Here is a 15823-nt window from a genome sequence, read left to right as displayed (position 1 = left end):
CTTGATCTGAGTTGCACAATGTCATGTGGTGTGGTTTAAGGAGTAGGCTTTATTCTGGAAGCTTAGAAGGTCAATGGGGAGTGTACTTAGGGGGTCCATGATTCTTATTCCACAGAGGGGTGTGCTGAGGCCAGGGCATAGCTGGAGCCACATTGTGGGTTTGCGATCCAGAAGATGGATCTTGTCTCAGCCCCTCATTTACTCTCCTATAAGTGTAACTCTTAGGCAACCTTTTCATTGAGAATGCCAAGTAGTTGCCTGATGGATGTTGTTGACAAGAGTGTCTAGAAAAGTCAGCTCCATAGAGCCTATGGGCTTTGTGGACTGCGGGGGAGTGGGGAGGGGGCAGGGTCCTAAGAGAGTTGGAGCCACCTCCTTCAAAAGGAATGAAATCAGCGGTGCTGTCAGGGTTGCAACCTCTTCCTCTGAGAGAAAACGGCAGTCTTTGACCAGACCACTCAGTACGTCACCCAGGGTCTTTTTCTCGGATGAGCCTGCTCATTTTAACACCTACAGCTTGGGGTGGACTCATTTCAGCCCTGCAGTAACAGGATCAGTAGTTAATGAATGATGTCTGCCATCTGTTCTTAGCCAGCATTTTGGTTTCAGAAAGATTTTTGATACAATAAGTATTTAATTGGCCAAGACGTTTCAATCATGTATTCTCTGAATTGAAACCCATTCTTTCTTAATTCCTTTAAGCACCTAGTAACTTTCAAAATAATCCATAGGAAATCTTGAACACATTGCTTTGGGACACAGGTCTAGGGTTTAAGTTAATTAATGTTGATCTTTAAACATATATTATAAAAGTTATACTTAAGAAGAATAGGCCTCTTTATGATCAAAGGTTAGAGCTGTCTATTGTGCTGGGTACTGAAGATATTTTTTTTCCTCTTAAAGCAAAAAGAAGGTTCCAGTAGTGAGGATCATTATCCTTTTGAATCCCCCAATTCCCAAATGCCTGCAGTGTTTCCAATAGTACAGTTCTAGAGCCTAACCTGGTGTAGGATTGAAGTCCTCTTACAAGCTTCAACCCCCAAACTAAACCAGCCCCACTGCTGTTGAGTTGATTTGAATTCTTAGTGACCCTATAGGACAAAGCAGGAGTGCTGTAATTTTTATGCCAATCCACCGCAACATCTTACTCCCATGGAGCAGCAGTGAGTTCGACCCATAGGCCTTTCAGTAAATATTGTGCATATTTTTTATGCTCATAAAATCAAAGAAAGTTAATCTTTTAAAATCAAATTGTTTTCTAAGAATTGAATGTGTTTTGTTCTTCAAATTTCGTTCTCTTGTGTAAAAAGCATAAATGACTAGCTTGATATAGGTCCAAAATTCTTTCAAAAGCTTTTTAATACTCTACTGATTAATTTTCAGGTTGTGAATATAGTGACGTCTAACCAAGATTGTGTCAACAATATTGCTGAATCCGTGGTTTTATCCAATTTACTGGCTCTTCTTCATTCACTGCCATCAAGTATGTATATCCATGGAGTCGGGCAGCCATCAAAGGGAGGAAGCACGTACACGATACAAAACCTTGTTTACTTTTAGGGTGTTTTAAGCGATGTGGTTTATATTAGATTTGGCTTCCTAATTGTCTTAGACAGCTTAATAAAATTGTGTTCCTTGTGTCAGAAGTTGATGGTAGAAGTCCAAAAACATTGTAAAGCATTCTCAAAACCTAAAATCACTGATGTCAAGTCAATTCCAAATTACAGCAACTCAATAGGACAGGGGAGAACTGCCCCGTGGGTATCTCTGTATAGTAATAGAAAGCCTTGTATGTTTCCGGAGATGTGACTGGTGGGTTTGAATTGCTGACCTTGTGATTAGCCGCCCAGTGCATAACCAGTACACCACCATCGCTCCTATTATATAGCATTAGAAGAGTAAAATAACATAGGATTTCCAGTGTGGTAAGTATAATGTACACATGAGCAATTGCCAATTGACTGGTATTCCATGGTTTATAAAAAAACACTTAATATTAGATGTTTTAAACAGCATGCTTAAAGTAAACATGACCTTGCGTTCAGCTTAGAGTTGAATTCTGCATAGTTTTTTCACTTATGTTTTATGCTGGTTGAGACTGTTATCAGCAAGATGAAGTCAGATTTTTAAAATATGTAAACCTGATTTCTTTAATACAGTCTGCACTGATAAAGGCATGAACTGTAGCGTTGGTGCAGCTTAGCATATAGAAGCAGTGGAGCATTGAGCAGCCAGGCCTGACTTCTTCTGGCTTCCCTAGTGCAGTGAGGGGCCAGGTATGCCTCCACAGCCCATCCTCCTTTACCTAGTCTTACATTAGCAATCGCTCTGCCCTCGGCCCTCCACTTCCATACTAGGCTCGATAAATTCGTTGCAATGGCTGCACAGAACTCGCAGACTAAACTCACAGTTATGAGGATTTATAGGGAAGTTACTTGGTTGCTTTGAGTCAGAATCAGTAAACAGAAAGAACACAGTCCTTGGTCCACAGTAACACGTCTCCTCAGCCAGCAACTAAGTCTTCCTGCAGTCCGCAGCCTCTCAGTCACATGGCCCTTTGGTCCCTGCGGTCAGCCTGGCTCGTTTGCTCTGTCTGTAGTCTGTGCCACAGGGTCTGATGGCTCTGGAATTTGCCTCCACCATTTCAGACCGTGATCTTGAATGTGCTCCTCTTGTGGTCCCGGGCTTTCTCCATGCTTTGACGGAGGTGTGACTGTTTTGTCTTTTAGTAGACTATACCCCCAAGGGAACAAAGGGTGTGACATGGCTAGCACCCTCTACTGAGGTCAAGACAGTTCCACCCTAATCCTATCCATGGCTGTAGTAGAGAATGCCCGCCAAAATGGGATTCTAGCCATCGGCATAGAGTGCATAATTATATCACATCAGGCATGCTGGCTAGAAAGGCCACATTCCTTCATTCCAACACAATAGCTGTGCTAGAGCCAACTTTGTGCTTGCTTTTTGAAGGCAGGAGTAGTGCGTGTTTTAGGCTCTTATCACTCTAACCTCACCTTTCCGTATCAGAGCGTTTTCCTTAGTTGGTCTGATCAGCCCCTCGGAAGTCCTTTCGTCTTGGCTTCAAGTCTGCCCCCATCCTTGGGAGCAGGAGACTCATCTCATCCAATGCTTCGATCATGCTAGGTGTTTCATTTATGTTTAGTGAATTGAATGGAGTTGAGTTTTCATTAAAGAGTTGGTATTCCTGAATAAATGACATTGAAATAGCTCTCGGGGGTGTCAACTTTGAAAAGGGAGTTTACAGATTATTTCTGGCGTGTCTTCAACCATTGCAGTCAAGTTGAATTCCGACCCATAGCTACTCTAGAACAGAGCCAAACAGTCCCATGGGTTTCTGAGGCGACTCTTTGTGGAAGCAGACAGTAGCGTCGTCCTCTCATTAGGTGACTGGTGGGTTGAAATGCCAGCGTTTCAAACCATCGTAGCCAAGTGCTATGACCATTGCACCTGTGGAGCTCCTTGTTTACAACCTTAGTTGGTTTTTATCTTTTCTTTATTGGTTTTTCAGTAACTTCATGACGCTTCAAGCAATGTATAATTAAACTAGTTGGTGAACCCAGCAGAGAATGCTATAGAAGTCATACCGTTCCTGACTAATCAGTACTTTAGTCTTATAAGCAAAAGAGTTGATATGTGGATATCTTGGCCTATGGTGCTGTGATTTATACTTTAGACTAAATTACCTGTTTTACACTGTTTGCTAAGGGATGTTAAATACATAAAGTCCTGCCCAGCTTACAGCATTTTTGCTTTGTTTACAAATTTAGTGGCCTTTGTTTGTTTAGATCAGTCGTTCTCAACCTGTGGGTCGCAACCCCTGTAGGGATGGAACGACCCTTTCACAGGGGTCACCCAATTCATAACAGTAGCAAAATTGCAGTTATTAAGTAGCAAGAAAAATAATTTTATGATTGGGGGCGGTCACCACAACATAAGGAACTGTATTAAAGGGTCGCGGCATTAGGAAGGTTGAGAACCACTGGGTTAGGCAACATTTTATTTTAAATTAGGTGATTCACATTTCAGATCATGAGTTTTACATTCAACAGTCCAAACGCTGTAGTAGTCCACCCCTCCTACTCACAGCCCCGCCCCATGGACCACTGCCCTCCATCTCCATTTCATCCAAGCCAGCACCCATCAGCAGGGCAACCCCTTACCCTCTCCTCCACTCCTGCCCTCCCCGCCTCTCCCCTCCTTTGATGGGAAAGCCTGTATCTGTTGGTTTGGTTTTTTTTTATTTTGTTTTTTCTTTCCTTCTCTCTTATAGCAGTAGTCTGATACAGTATTTTTTGTCTTTTGTGCTTGGCTAATTTCTCTCAGGTCCATCAATATCTTGAGGTGCTTTGTGGTTTCATCATTGTTTATTAGCAGTGGGCAGTATTTTCTTTGTGTGTGTGTGTGTGTACACCAAAGTCCTTTTTTGTCTATTCTTTTATGATAGGCATTTGGGCTTTTCACGTCTTTATTATTAACAGTGCTTTCAGCCTTTTGTCCTGTTCTCTCTTTGCCAACTCTTTACTCTTGTGCCAACTGTCTGTCATTGGACTCTCCAAACCGAACTCCCTGCCATCAAGTCAGTTCTAGCTCATCAGGACCCTAGAGAGGAAGAAACCCAATAGCCCAGAATTCCCGTGTATTCTATGGCAGGAGCAAGAACCGAGAGGTGTCACAGCTGTGTCCAGGAGAATGCTATGATGTCGCAGAGTGGAGCACTGTCTTCCACCTACAGCGTCCTCCCCGACCCCCTTCCTCAAAAGACAGTGTACCAGAAGAGATTATTAGTTGCTTGGTCAGTGTCCCGTTGGAAGTGAGGTGATGATTTGGAGCACGTGCTGAACAGTGACGGAAAGGAGTCAGTATGGCGTAATGAGTGTAGCCTTTGCAATCTGACACGCCTGGTTACAGAATCCAGCAGTACTGTGTATTAACTGTGGAGCCTCGAACCGTTACACTGCACCACTGCTTTCCCATTCACCTTGTAAAGACCGGTTTCACTGGTTATGGTGAAGAGGTCGTGGGATGTCCTGTGCGGAACACCCTGTTCAGAGCCTGGCCCAGTAAATGTAACCAAAGGTGAGGATGCAGTTTCTGAAATGTCTTTTATTCTGCAGGTCGCCAGCTTGTTCTGGACACTCTTTATGCTTTGACGTCAAGTACAAAAATCATCAAAGAAGCAATGGCAAAGGGTAGTGTATGAAGTTCTCTCTCCTCTTGTCTGTAAATATGAGGAAGTCTCCTCCCCTTTTTTGGTGGAGGGCTGCTTTGTATAGTCTAATAATTGGAAGAATATTTTGGAAGGCTACTATTAAAGTCGATAAATAAAATGACATTGGGTTGAAATATATTTTTATTTAAAATGAACTCTAATGAGAGAAGTCCTGTTCCTTATATGAGCATCAGTTTGTTTTTTCCTTTGTAGGAGCTTTGATTTATTTATTGGATATGTTCTGCAATTCAACACATCCACAAGTTCGAGCACAAACAGCAGAACTTTTTGCTAAAATGACAGCAGATAAATTAATAGGGCCAAAGGTAAGCACAAGATAAGTCCTTGGAAGGAAATTAATTATTAAACCTCTGCTACTCTGACTCTAACTGTGTGACAGTTAGGGAAGGCTGCAATGGCGAGGAGAGGAACATCATTTGCTGGGGGCTACCTTCATGTTCTTTTTCACCTAAAATATTAGGTAGACCATAGCCAAGTTGAATAAGTTTAGAAATGAAAAGACCAAGTATTGAGTGAGTTTAAGCAAGTCCAGCAGCTAATGTAAGACCTTTGTTTTCAGCTACGGGATAGTTAACGAATAAGAGGTAAAAGGAACCGTGAAAAAGGATTGTTTTCTCGAATACAAAGCCTTCCAAGTATTGTTCAAAAAGATGATTCTGTGAAAAACCAAATGAGTAATAATAGCAACCCCAAATGCGATTATAAAAGGATGAAGCCGATGGTCTGGCTTAGTAAGGCTGTGCTCTGACATTGTTGGAAAACAGTTTTATGAATCACAGCCTCAGCTTGATGATTATGGACCGATTGTGTATAAACCTGAGCTTTTTGGCTCCACAGTAAGTTAAATAAGTTACCTCTAAGGTCCTCTTCTGGTTTCAGTGCTTCTTTGATGTGTATTTCTCTGAGCTTGGTGAGAATTCATTGCTAGGGACCAGAGGATGGACCATAGTGAGAGAGACAGGCATCAGTGGGTAAAAGATCTTTGTTTTCTCTACGTAGTTGAAGCCTCTATAGACTTGAATCATGTCTTGGCATAGCGCTTTCAACACATGTGAGGCGTTTTGGAAGACTTTGTGAACTGCCTTGCTATTAGCCCCCTGCAGGGATTACTTAGTGCATAATAAAATGCCCGCCTGTGAGAGCCTTTTTTCTTCCAAGAGCAAGTGGACTTTGCTTAAGCAACTGCCAGTATTTTTATGAGGCTCCATATCATATCACTGGCATTGTTTCCTGCAGCAATGAGGAAGACAGGATTTGCAGGCGAGGCTTATGGGAGATGAGATTTTAGTATAGACTTGAATGGCTGGCATAAAGGAGACAGAACCGTGTCCAGATCTGTGGGGAAAACTTAACCTTCCTAACCTTCACTTCCCTTTGTCCCATGTCACACTTAATGATTTTCAGTTTGTGTTTCCTTGGGTGTTGGCTGCCTTTTTGAAAGCTACTTTTTAAATCCCTTTTGGAAAAAGACAACATATAAAGGAGTGACACATAATACAGTAGGAAATGAACATGGACACACAGGCAGCATGAGAACACTTTGGATTTGGGGGGAAGGGCTAGAGGAGCAGGCCGGCTCGGCAATGTGGGAAGAGGGAGCAGCATGTGCAAGGCCAGCACCCTGTACACAAGTGATGCTGAATGAATTTCCTCAAGGCGGAGGGTGGGTTGGTACACAGAGGTGAAGTGGGAAAGGTAAACAGAAGCAGACCATGAGAAGTCTTGGTAAAGTTACTTTTGCATAAACCAGGATTTAGCTTTTCTCTCACTCAAGAATGTTTAGATAGTAACAGCCAACAGCAGCAAAACACAAATCACAACCATAGTCTTGCTTTTTAAAGGTGCAAAGCAAACCAAATATCGAGATGTTTCTGCTGATAAGTTTTGTTTGTCTACTGACTTTCTCAAACATTTTCCTACAGGTTCGGATTACATTGATGAAGTTCCTGCCAAGCGTTTTTATGGATGCTATGAGAGACAACCCTGAAGCTGCTGTACATATTTTTGAAGGCACCCATGAAAATCCCGAGTTAATCTGGAATGACAATTCCAGAGACAAAGTGTCCACAACAGTTCGGGAAATGATGCTCGAGTAAGTGAAGCGTGGTTCTGGGTGCCCTTGGGTGCAGTCGCTGCAAAGGGCAAGGGTTTCCCGTTCCGACTTAGTTATCGCCGCGATAGGACTGGGGCTGCAGGCTAGCCCACATGGGGTATGATTCATGACTAAACTTTGATGTCCCGCCCCCCCCTTTTTTTTCTAGGCATTTTAAAAATCAGCGAGACAACCCTGATATAAACTGGAAGGTAAGATAAGCTGTATTAAAAGAAGAAACCTTATAATCTGCTCTTTGGTTTTTATGCTCTTGGTTTGTTGTTTGACTTTTTATAAAAACTTCTGCTGAGTCAGTTTATAGATAGTATGTCATTAAATGTCATGGGTACTTCCCAGAGAAATAAGGCTTTTACTACAAAAGTAGGAACAGTTATTTTTGAAGGGAGTAATTGATAAAACTGCTCCTTCTGGATTTTTGTAAGAAAAAGTTGTAATCATTGTCATTAGATTATGTGAATGACTATTAAGCACGAGGTTAATTTCAGATACTTTTTTTTCCAATATGGTTTGCATATCTTGCTTCATGTACACTGGTGATGATACTATGACTCTTTCTCCATTTAAAGTTGTCTGAAGATTTTGCTGTGGTGTTTGGAGAAGCAGAGGGGGAACTGGCTGTTGGAGGTGTTTTCCTGAGAATCTTTATTGCACAGCCGGCTTGGGTTCTAAGAAAGCCTAGAGAATTTCTTATTGCACTATTAGAAAAACTGACGGAGCTCCTGGAGAAGAACAATCCTCATGTAAGCATCAGTCATCAACCAAACATTTCCGGTGGTCTGCTAAGGATACCAGTAGTATTTTTGTGAGAACAGCATTCTCTTTTAGTGTGCTAAATTTAGGAATCAGTTACCTTTTCCGACCTTGCAGCCACATTTCAATTTAGATATCCCTATGGATTTTTGTTTGGGGCATATTCAAAAGTCAAACGTTGTGGTGTAAGGGTGATTTCTGAGCCAGAGGTAGAGGAATCTGTGGACATCTGCTGAAAGTGCGTCCCCCTCTCGGGTTCCTGGCTCTTTACTAGCATGGTGATGTCCTTTGCTTGGGAACCCACGCTGAAGAACTTGTCAGCAGAGTGGTGCTGCAGGAAAAGCCTGTAGCAAGACAGCTTCTGGAAAGCTCAAGGGATTGAGAAGAACAGAGCCTTGCTTGGTTTAGACAGTCAGAAACCTTGATAGTACTTAAGGTTTTGCTATTTGACCTTTAGATTGAAAATAATTACAGCATTTTTAGAAGTTGGAAGTTGAACAGGCTTGCTGGGTCATGTCGATGAAGAACCTGGCACTTTGTTGTTGGTTGTCCTGAATGCAGGCCCCAGCCCCACCATGCGCCAGCTCTGTGCAGCACCTCCTCTCTGCCTCCGTGACCTCCTTTATGACATGATCATAGCACCAGAGACTTGCTGTTCCTCATTTGGTATTTTTCACGCCCTCTTTTTCAGGGGGACACTCTGGAAACTCTGACAATGGCAACAGTGTGTCTCTTCAATGCACAGCCCCAGCTGGCAGATCAGGTCCCCCCGTTGGGCCATCTTCCCAAAGTCATCCAGGCGATGAACCACAGGAACAATGCCATTCCTAAGAGTGCCATCCGGGTCATCCACGCACTGTCTGAAAATGAGGTACTGGTTTTGTATGCATTTGGTAGCTTATCAGGCTCCAGAACCTAGCTGTGTTTCCTCTTCATGACTCGTGTATGAAGTGTAAGTTCCCTTTCTGCACTTGAACGACATGGTATTTTAGCCATTTTAAAATCTGTTCAAAATGACTACTAGACTGAGTTTTACTGGGTTCGTTATGACAATTGAGATGAATGTGGGTTTTTCATTTATTTTTACAGTTATTTGCTGTCCTACATGAATTATTGCTACCCTATAGGTAACCTCTTTCTTCTTTTGGGGGGCACTTAGCTGTGTGTTCGAACCATGGCATCTCTAGAGACTATTGGCCCACTGATGAATGGAATGAAAAAGCGAGCAGACACTGTTGGTCTTGCCTGTGAAGCAATTAACCGAATGTTCCAGAAGGAGCAGAGTGAATTAGTAGCACAAGTAAGTGACGTTCTAGATTCAGAGAGAGCAGACACAGCTCGTCACTTCTTTGGAATTGATTTCATTTCCTGTAGGCTTGCTGGAGAGAATTCTGAGTTGGTGCATGTGTGATTTTATATAATTATTATATATATATACACACACACACTCATATACGTATGCACACAGCAAAGGGGAGCCAGAATTAATTACTTACATTTTAACTTTTCATCTTCTACTGAGCATTTATCCTTCCTAGATAAACACTGCTCTATGCTTCAGAAAGATGTCTTCTGAATCTTCGTTTCTTAGATACTGATTAGGAAGCGTGTAAAGATTTTTCTTGGACTCCTTGGTGATCTGTCCACCTAATAATACATGGTAGATGCCAGTGTAGAACAGAGAGACACTAAAGGAACAAAAACACGGTAAATTTTAAAAGACTTGCAAAAGTCTTCTTTCTAAAATACAGTTTTGTAAGTGGATCTCTCTTGGTATCACAAAGCCTTCAGTGGCCCCTCACGTCCTTAGCCTGGCCCTTTGTTTTGTGCTTCTCTGCTTCCTGCTGCATCTCCCTCCCGGGCAGCACAGGTGGAGGCTTGGTACTCCTAGTCATATCCCAAGGCAATGCCGGATCCCCCGCGGTCCACTGTGTAGTTGACTTGCGGTGTTTAGTTTGGCAAGTCTGTGAGCTAGTGTGCTACCAGAGGATGGCTCTGGCCTCGGCCGTGACCGCACTCCTCTCAGGGTCCTCTTTGGAGCAGAGAAAGACACTGCCGCCTCCCAGAGCTGATGGGAAAACTAAGTGAGGTCATGTAGGAATGTGGCCATCCTAAAGAGGGCCACCCTCAGAAATGTTAGCTGCCTCCTCCTTGTCCTTTTGAGTTTCAGCGTGGATAGTGGAAGCTGTGTGGTACCCAAGTACTGTCCATCTGGCATTATGCTGATGGGAAATGTAAGTGGGTGCAAAGATTGGTGTTGGAAGAAAATAAGAAAAAGAGCAATTAAGGTATTTCAGATCTTGTTGCCCATTAATCTTGTGATTAGAACAGGCAGCCCATTGTAGGGGCTGGAAACTCAGGTTCCAGAGTTACTTTTCAGGGTCCAGATTCAGATTCTATCACCCAGCCCTCTGGCTAAACCTCCTCCTTCCAGGCATTGCATTTTGCAGCTCCAATGTTTTAGGCCAGGTTGACTAGTGAAAAAAAATAAGTGATCCTCATATACGTGTCAGAAAGAGCTTTATATCAAGAAGTGATTATATATCAAGAAACAAACAAAAACATACCAGCCCAATCCAACTCAAGTCCGTAAGTCTGTTCCTAGTCCATGATCCCTCTTCAGACTCACTCAGCCACATACAGCGATGCAGAATGAAGGAAGCTCAGGAGCCAGTGGGTACAGACTCATGTGGACCCAAGGTCCATGGAGACATGAGAGGCCTCTGGCAGCTCTCAGGGTCACTGGCAGAGTCGCAGCAGGCAGGAAGGCAGAGGGGGAGAGAGAGTGAGTCCCAGGTTCTGCCGTTGTAAGAAGGCCAGATCCCCAAGAGACACCATCAGGCTGTGACTTGATCAGCAGGTTGGATTCGACCCCTTCACTTTTATACATCTTCAAGTTGACATAAAATCATCTAACTACCACATATCATAATAGTACCAGCCTCATCGGGTGGTTGGGAAAATTAATTGAACTAATGTATGGTATTTAGAATAGCGGATGCTGTTAAATAGTAAAAGTATCATTATCATTACATCCTTTAAAAACTTACCTGTCTTGGGTCAAAACTGTGAGAAGCAGTTGAGCAAATGGTTGCTCTTCTTCCAGGAAGAGCTTTTCAGGAGAAAAGTATGTCCTGAGCGGGAGGTGTGCTTTTTATAGTCTGGTCTTCAAAGCTTAATGTGTTCTTCTAGGCTCTGAAGGCAGACCTGGTCCCATACCTCTTAAAGCTGCTCGAAGGCATTGGCCTTGAAACTCTGGACAGCCCTGCTGCCACTAAGGCTCAGATCGTGAAAGCGCTCAAGGCAATGACTCGGAGCCTGCAGTATGGAGAACAGGTGAGTCTGCCCAGAGCCGGGCCCCGGGGGGGAGGGGGGGGTGTCACTCTAAAAGATGCTTTGTTAGCACTTCCTGAGTGCTTCCTTTTTTGGAGTGACATTTCTATATTGATGTATTTCTGTGGTAGTTGCTGACTTCGTGCCGGCCCTGTAATTTAATTTCCCTCGTGGGTTTCATTCTTACTGCTGAACCCTTAGAGCGCCTCATCCAGTGTCTCTCTATACTCCACCGTCTAATGCTCTTTCTGTAGGTTTAACTTGCCATCAGCCGGAGCCTGCCTTCCAGTGTGCTAAGGAAGCATTTTGATTGCCAGTGTTAGCATTGGAGCAATTAAAAATGCATAGATTTGGAAGGGCACTACTTTTGGTCACAGTCGCTGGCTAGTGTGCTTCGACGTCATCTGTGGGTTTTCCTATGGGGTGGCAAGCACAGTCACTGGTGCGTCCTGTGCGGGCCGTGTCTGCCCGCTCCCCGTGGGCCTCAGCATGTCTGTTAATGACATTAGTCTTCATCCTTACTGTATTCCTTAATGTGGTTATATTCATAGAGTTTACTTTTGTAGGTGAATGAAATCCTGTCTCATTCTTCAGTCTGGAGTGCCTTCAAAGATCAGAAACATGATTTGTTCATTTCTGAGTCACAAACAGCAGGATACCTCACAGGTAAGCCACACTTGGCTGGTTACATAGAAGCCCCGTGGACCTGCCTGTTGTGGGGCTTGGCTAGATGCTGCCTTCGCAGTGCTTCCCAGGCTGCTTGGTGAGCTCGCAGGGGCGTGCAGCACGCAGAGCAGCTCTGCTCAGCCGTCCCTGACTAACGCACAGCGCGTGAGCTGCTGTGGTGAGTGTGTGCTGACCAACCCAGCTCTACCTGGCTCCGCTCTGGGCCAGTCAACTGGTGGTGTCATGTGTTATACTTGGACCTTGTGTGTATTAAAATGTCTTTCTTAAATATGTAAAACCTACATGAGACCAGTGTCAAAAGCGTGTACATGTCATCCATTTCTGTTGAATAACAACAGACCGATGCTCCAGATATGCATAGTCATCTGTAAAATATCTTTCTTGTAAGTTTTCAGTAATGGATCTGTGGTTTTCACTAGATATTTAGGGATTCTTCTTTTTCCGGGGGAAAATATTATGGGTGCTATAAAAGAAGTTTTATGACTTAGAGATCAAAAGATACTAAACCATTGATGTTTGAGACACTGTCCACAGACACACTCCTAGTCTAGAGCACCGGTGCTCTCGCTGGCTGTTAGGAAGAAAGCCTTTGCCCTTGGAAATCAGCCCTAAGACTCCAAGGTGGGTCTTTGCCATTGGCAGTAGTCTGCCTTCTGTAACAGACGTTAGCTCTGCACCCTCCTCTCACCAGTGATGATGTAGGTAAACAAAGGTGAAACCTATTAACACTACTCAAATCAGTCCAACTGCTTTAACAATCCTGATTCCTTCTACCACATTTCTAAATCTGGAAGACAATCTCTATTTCTCGAAAGTGGAAATTGTGGAGGCAGGTTAGCATGGCACATCTGAGTTGTAGACTGGTTGTGACCCGGCTGTCTTGTCCTCCTTCAGTGTGACAGCGTCAGCAGGAACCCCTCGCGGTGGTAGTTGAGGCAAAGGCCAGACATTGGCGGTGTGTGGGACTGTGGCCCGCCGGCTACGTGTGGATGTGAAAGAAGTGTCTTGGACTTGACTTCTCACTCCCACCACCCCTGTCCTAGGAGGTCTGTGGGAAGAAATACCTAGCCTGGGCCTTAGTCTATCCCACATTGTTCTCCCAAATGTGGTTTAATGCTATCGTTTCTAAATAGAAAGGAATATATTCTTAAAGGGAAAACCCTTACCTCTTTATACTGTTTATCCAAAAGTTCACATACTGCCTAGTCGTGGCATTCCGTTTCTTATGCTGTACATAAAGATGATCTGATTAGAAAATCTTTTTTTAACTTTACACTTCAAAGTTGGCTCTGAAGGAGAGTAACAGGTAGGCTCTAGACTTTCCTATAAGGAGCCTTGATGGTTGAAGCACTAGGCTGCTAACTGAAAAGTCTCCATTTCAAACCCCACAGCTTTTCCACGGGAGAAAGCTGTGACAGTCTTTCCATGGAGATTAGCGCCTTAGAGGCCCCGTGGGAGGCCCTCCGAGTCACTGAGAGTCAGGGTCTGAGTCAGTCCGCTTCGGTTTAAGCTTCCCTCCTGAGAGGAAGGGTCTTCTCTTGGTTCTCCATCGTGTGTAACACTCATTGACTTGACTTGGAGAAAGGAAAGATCACAAGTGGTGTCTGACTTAGGAACAGACTGTGGACCAAAATATCTGAGCTTAGAATACAGAAGAGACAGGGATTTTATTCAGAGACGCAGACTTCTTCAGAAATCACTTTTGTTCCTGCTCCCATCCCCTGAAAATCCCTTAATAACTATGGGGGAAATGCAGGCAGTGACGTTTCCGCCTGGTCCTTTCTTTTCTCCTTGGCTCCCTGGGAGGTTTCTGAGTGAGGTATGAGATGGAGCAATGGGAAAGACAAGGGATAGGAAAGAAGAGACGTTGGGATTTACAAATATCTTCACATCCTTGGGCCAGCAAAGGGAGCAAAGTTCCAGTGCACCTGGTGGAGGTTTGGAAGAGGCCTGGGTGTTTGCAGCCATTCCAGAGGGTGCTGCTGAAGCCTGCAAGCAGCTCCACACTGGCTGAGCCGGGATGCTACTGGCTCTGGAATTGCCCGTCGTTTTACCCACCATTAATCCAGAATGTTCTTAGGTTGAGACATCAGTTGGTTGGGAAGATGTTCCCTCTTGAGACGCTATGCTGAAGTGTGAAAACTTCTAAATTGCCACCAGTTAAAGTGATGGGTGTGAATTGCTTGCGCAGTGTTTTCTGTTAGCTTTTTCACTGATGTATTATGGCATGTGTTTGATAATAAGCAGGGTGAGTTGTTTCTAGGACAGATTTAAAAAGTCCACTTTGCGGAACTCCATTTATAACATTGTGTTGAATTGGAATTTGATTAAAGTAGGGTTTATCCCACTTTGTCTGCATTTGTCAGGTACTGTATGTAGACTGCCCTGCCACCACCCACCCCCACCTCACCCCCTAGTCAGGCTGCAGGTTAGGTGAAGCTGTGAGAATACACATCCTCCTAGCTACCGTCTGCATCTGGGTTTAGCAAGGAGAAGTGGGTCTTGTCTAGGAGGTGGTGAGAGATTTGTAAACGGTCATTGCTACTTCAAAGTAGGGTGAGAGGATGACCACAAGTACACTGGTGATGTGTCTCCCCCTGACTGCCAATTGCTGTTTGTTCATTCCTGTGGGGGTGGGGGTGGCTCCTAGGCAGGATGACTCTGTGGCAGATTGAGGGGGCCTGCCTAGTTTGTCTCTTTGTTTGTGTTGTGATACGGGGTTTATGTAAAGGGCCTTGCTGGGGTTGACCTGGATGATGCAGACAAGCTGGGGTTGCTCATTCTCTAAGGGCCCTTTTTTGAACTGAGGAGCAGTCGTGATGCCAACGAGCTCAAGGACCTATAATAATGGTTTGAACCATGAAAATCCTCAAATAACCTCACCTAGGAAACCAGTAGCGAAAGAAGGAACGCCAGAGAACCGGGCACAGTGCTCTTCAGGGCAGGGTGAGTGGCGCTGACTCTCTCTAGAGCTTGACTCTGGGTTCGTTGAAGGAGAGGAGCAGTTGGCAGCTTCTCCTTCAGGGAGTCAGCCCACTGGTCTTGGCAGGGCTGGCGTCTTTTACTGGTTGATTCTCTTTCCATACCTGACCAGGACCCGTGCCGCTTAGTGTAGACCGCTGACTGCCAGGCAGGCCTGGTCTTGGCAGGGCTGGCGTCTTTTACTGGTTGATTCTCTTTCCATACCTGACCAGGGCCCGTGCCGCTTAGTGTAGACCGCTGACTGCCAGGCAGGCCTGCCTTCGACATGCCCCCTGAGACAGGCGCTCACCACCAGTCTGGCTCCTTCCTCTCCTCCCGTTGTGTGGGCTTCTTGGTCAGTGTTGCAGCTTCTCTCACACCGTGCACAGTGCCCCTGCGCCCCCTTTTCTGGCTGCCCCTGACATTTCCCTAACGTTGCTGTGCTGCCCTCAGGAAAATGACCAGGCAGCCCCCTGACCCCACGGAGAGGCTAGTGGCGGTGGGGAGAGAGTGTCCCAGACTGAACGTGCATAAACATCCTGAAGACCCAAATGGTCCCTCCTGATCATCCTTCTGACTCACTGTGCCATTTAGATTGTGTCTCCAGAAGCCTGGCTTTCCTGTTTACAGTGCCCTGGTGTCTCCAGTTTTTCTTACCCATCTCCAGGCCAAAAGAAGTGGCCGCTTGTTAAGTGTAAACAACTTGAAAATGACTGTTTGTGTGGTGT

The 15823-nt window shown here is 44.6% G+C and overlaps 1 protein-coding gene across 1 annotated transcript in view; it reads left to right on the top strand.

Moving 5' to 3' along the window:
• The window catches only part of DNAJC13 (DnaJ heat shock protein family (Hsp40) member C13), a 125460-nt gene that overhangs the window by 107151 nt on the left and 2486 nt on the right, over positions 1-15823 (top strand). Inside the window, exons 46-55 of the mRNA XM_075546931.1 lie at positions 1384-1483; positions 5136-5210; positions 5444-5556; positions 7174-7343; positions 7513-7555; positions 7931-8104; positions 8806-8985; positions 9274-9414; positions 11307-11450; positions 12014-12113. Coding sequence (XP_075403046.1) covers positions 1384-1483; positions 5136-5210; positions 5444-5556; positions 7174-7343; positions 7513-7555; positions 7931-8104; positions 8806-8985; positions 9274-9414; positions 11307-11450; positions 12014-12113 — 1240 coding nt within the window. The remainder of the gene's footprint in view (positions 1-1383; positions 1484-5135; positions 5211-5443; positions 5557-7173; positions 7344-7512; positions 7556-7930; positions 8105-8805; positions 8986-9273; positions 9415-11306; positions 11451-12013; positions 12114-15823) is intronic.

The sequence above is a fragment of the Tenrec ecaudatus genome, chromosome 4, assembly GCF_050624435.1.
Source record: "Tenrec ecaudatus isolate mTenEca1 chromosome 4, mTenEca1.hap1, whole genome shotgun sequence".
NCBI lineage: Eukaryota > Metazoa > Chordata > Mammalia > Afrosoricida > Tenrecidae > Tenrec > Tenrec ecaudatus.
This window is presented reverse-complemented; position numbering and strand designations above follow the sequence as displayed.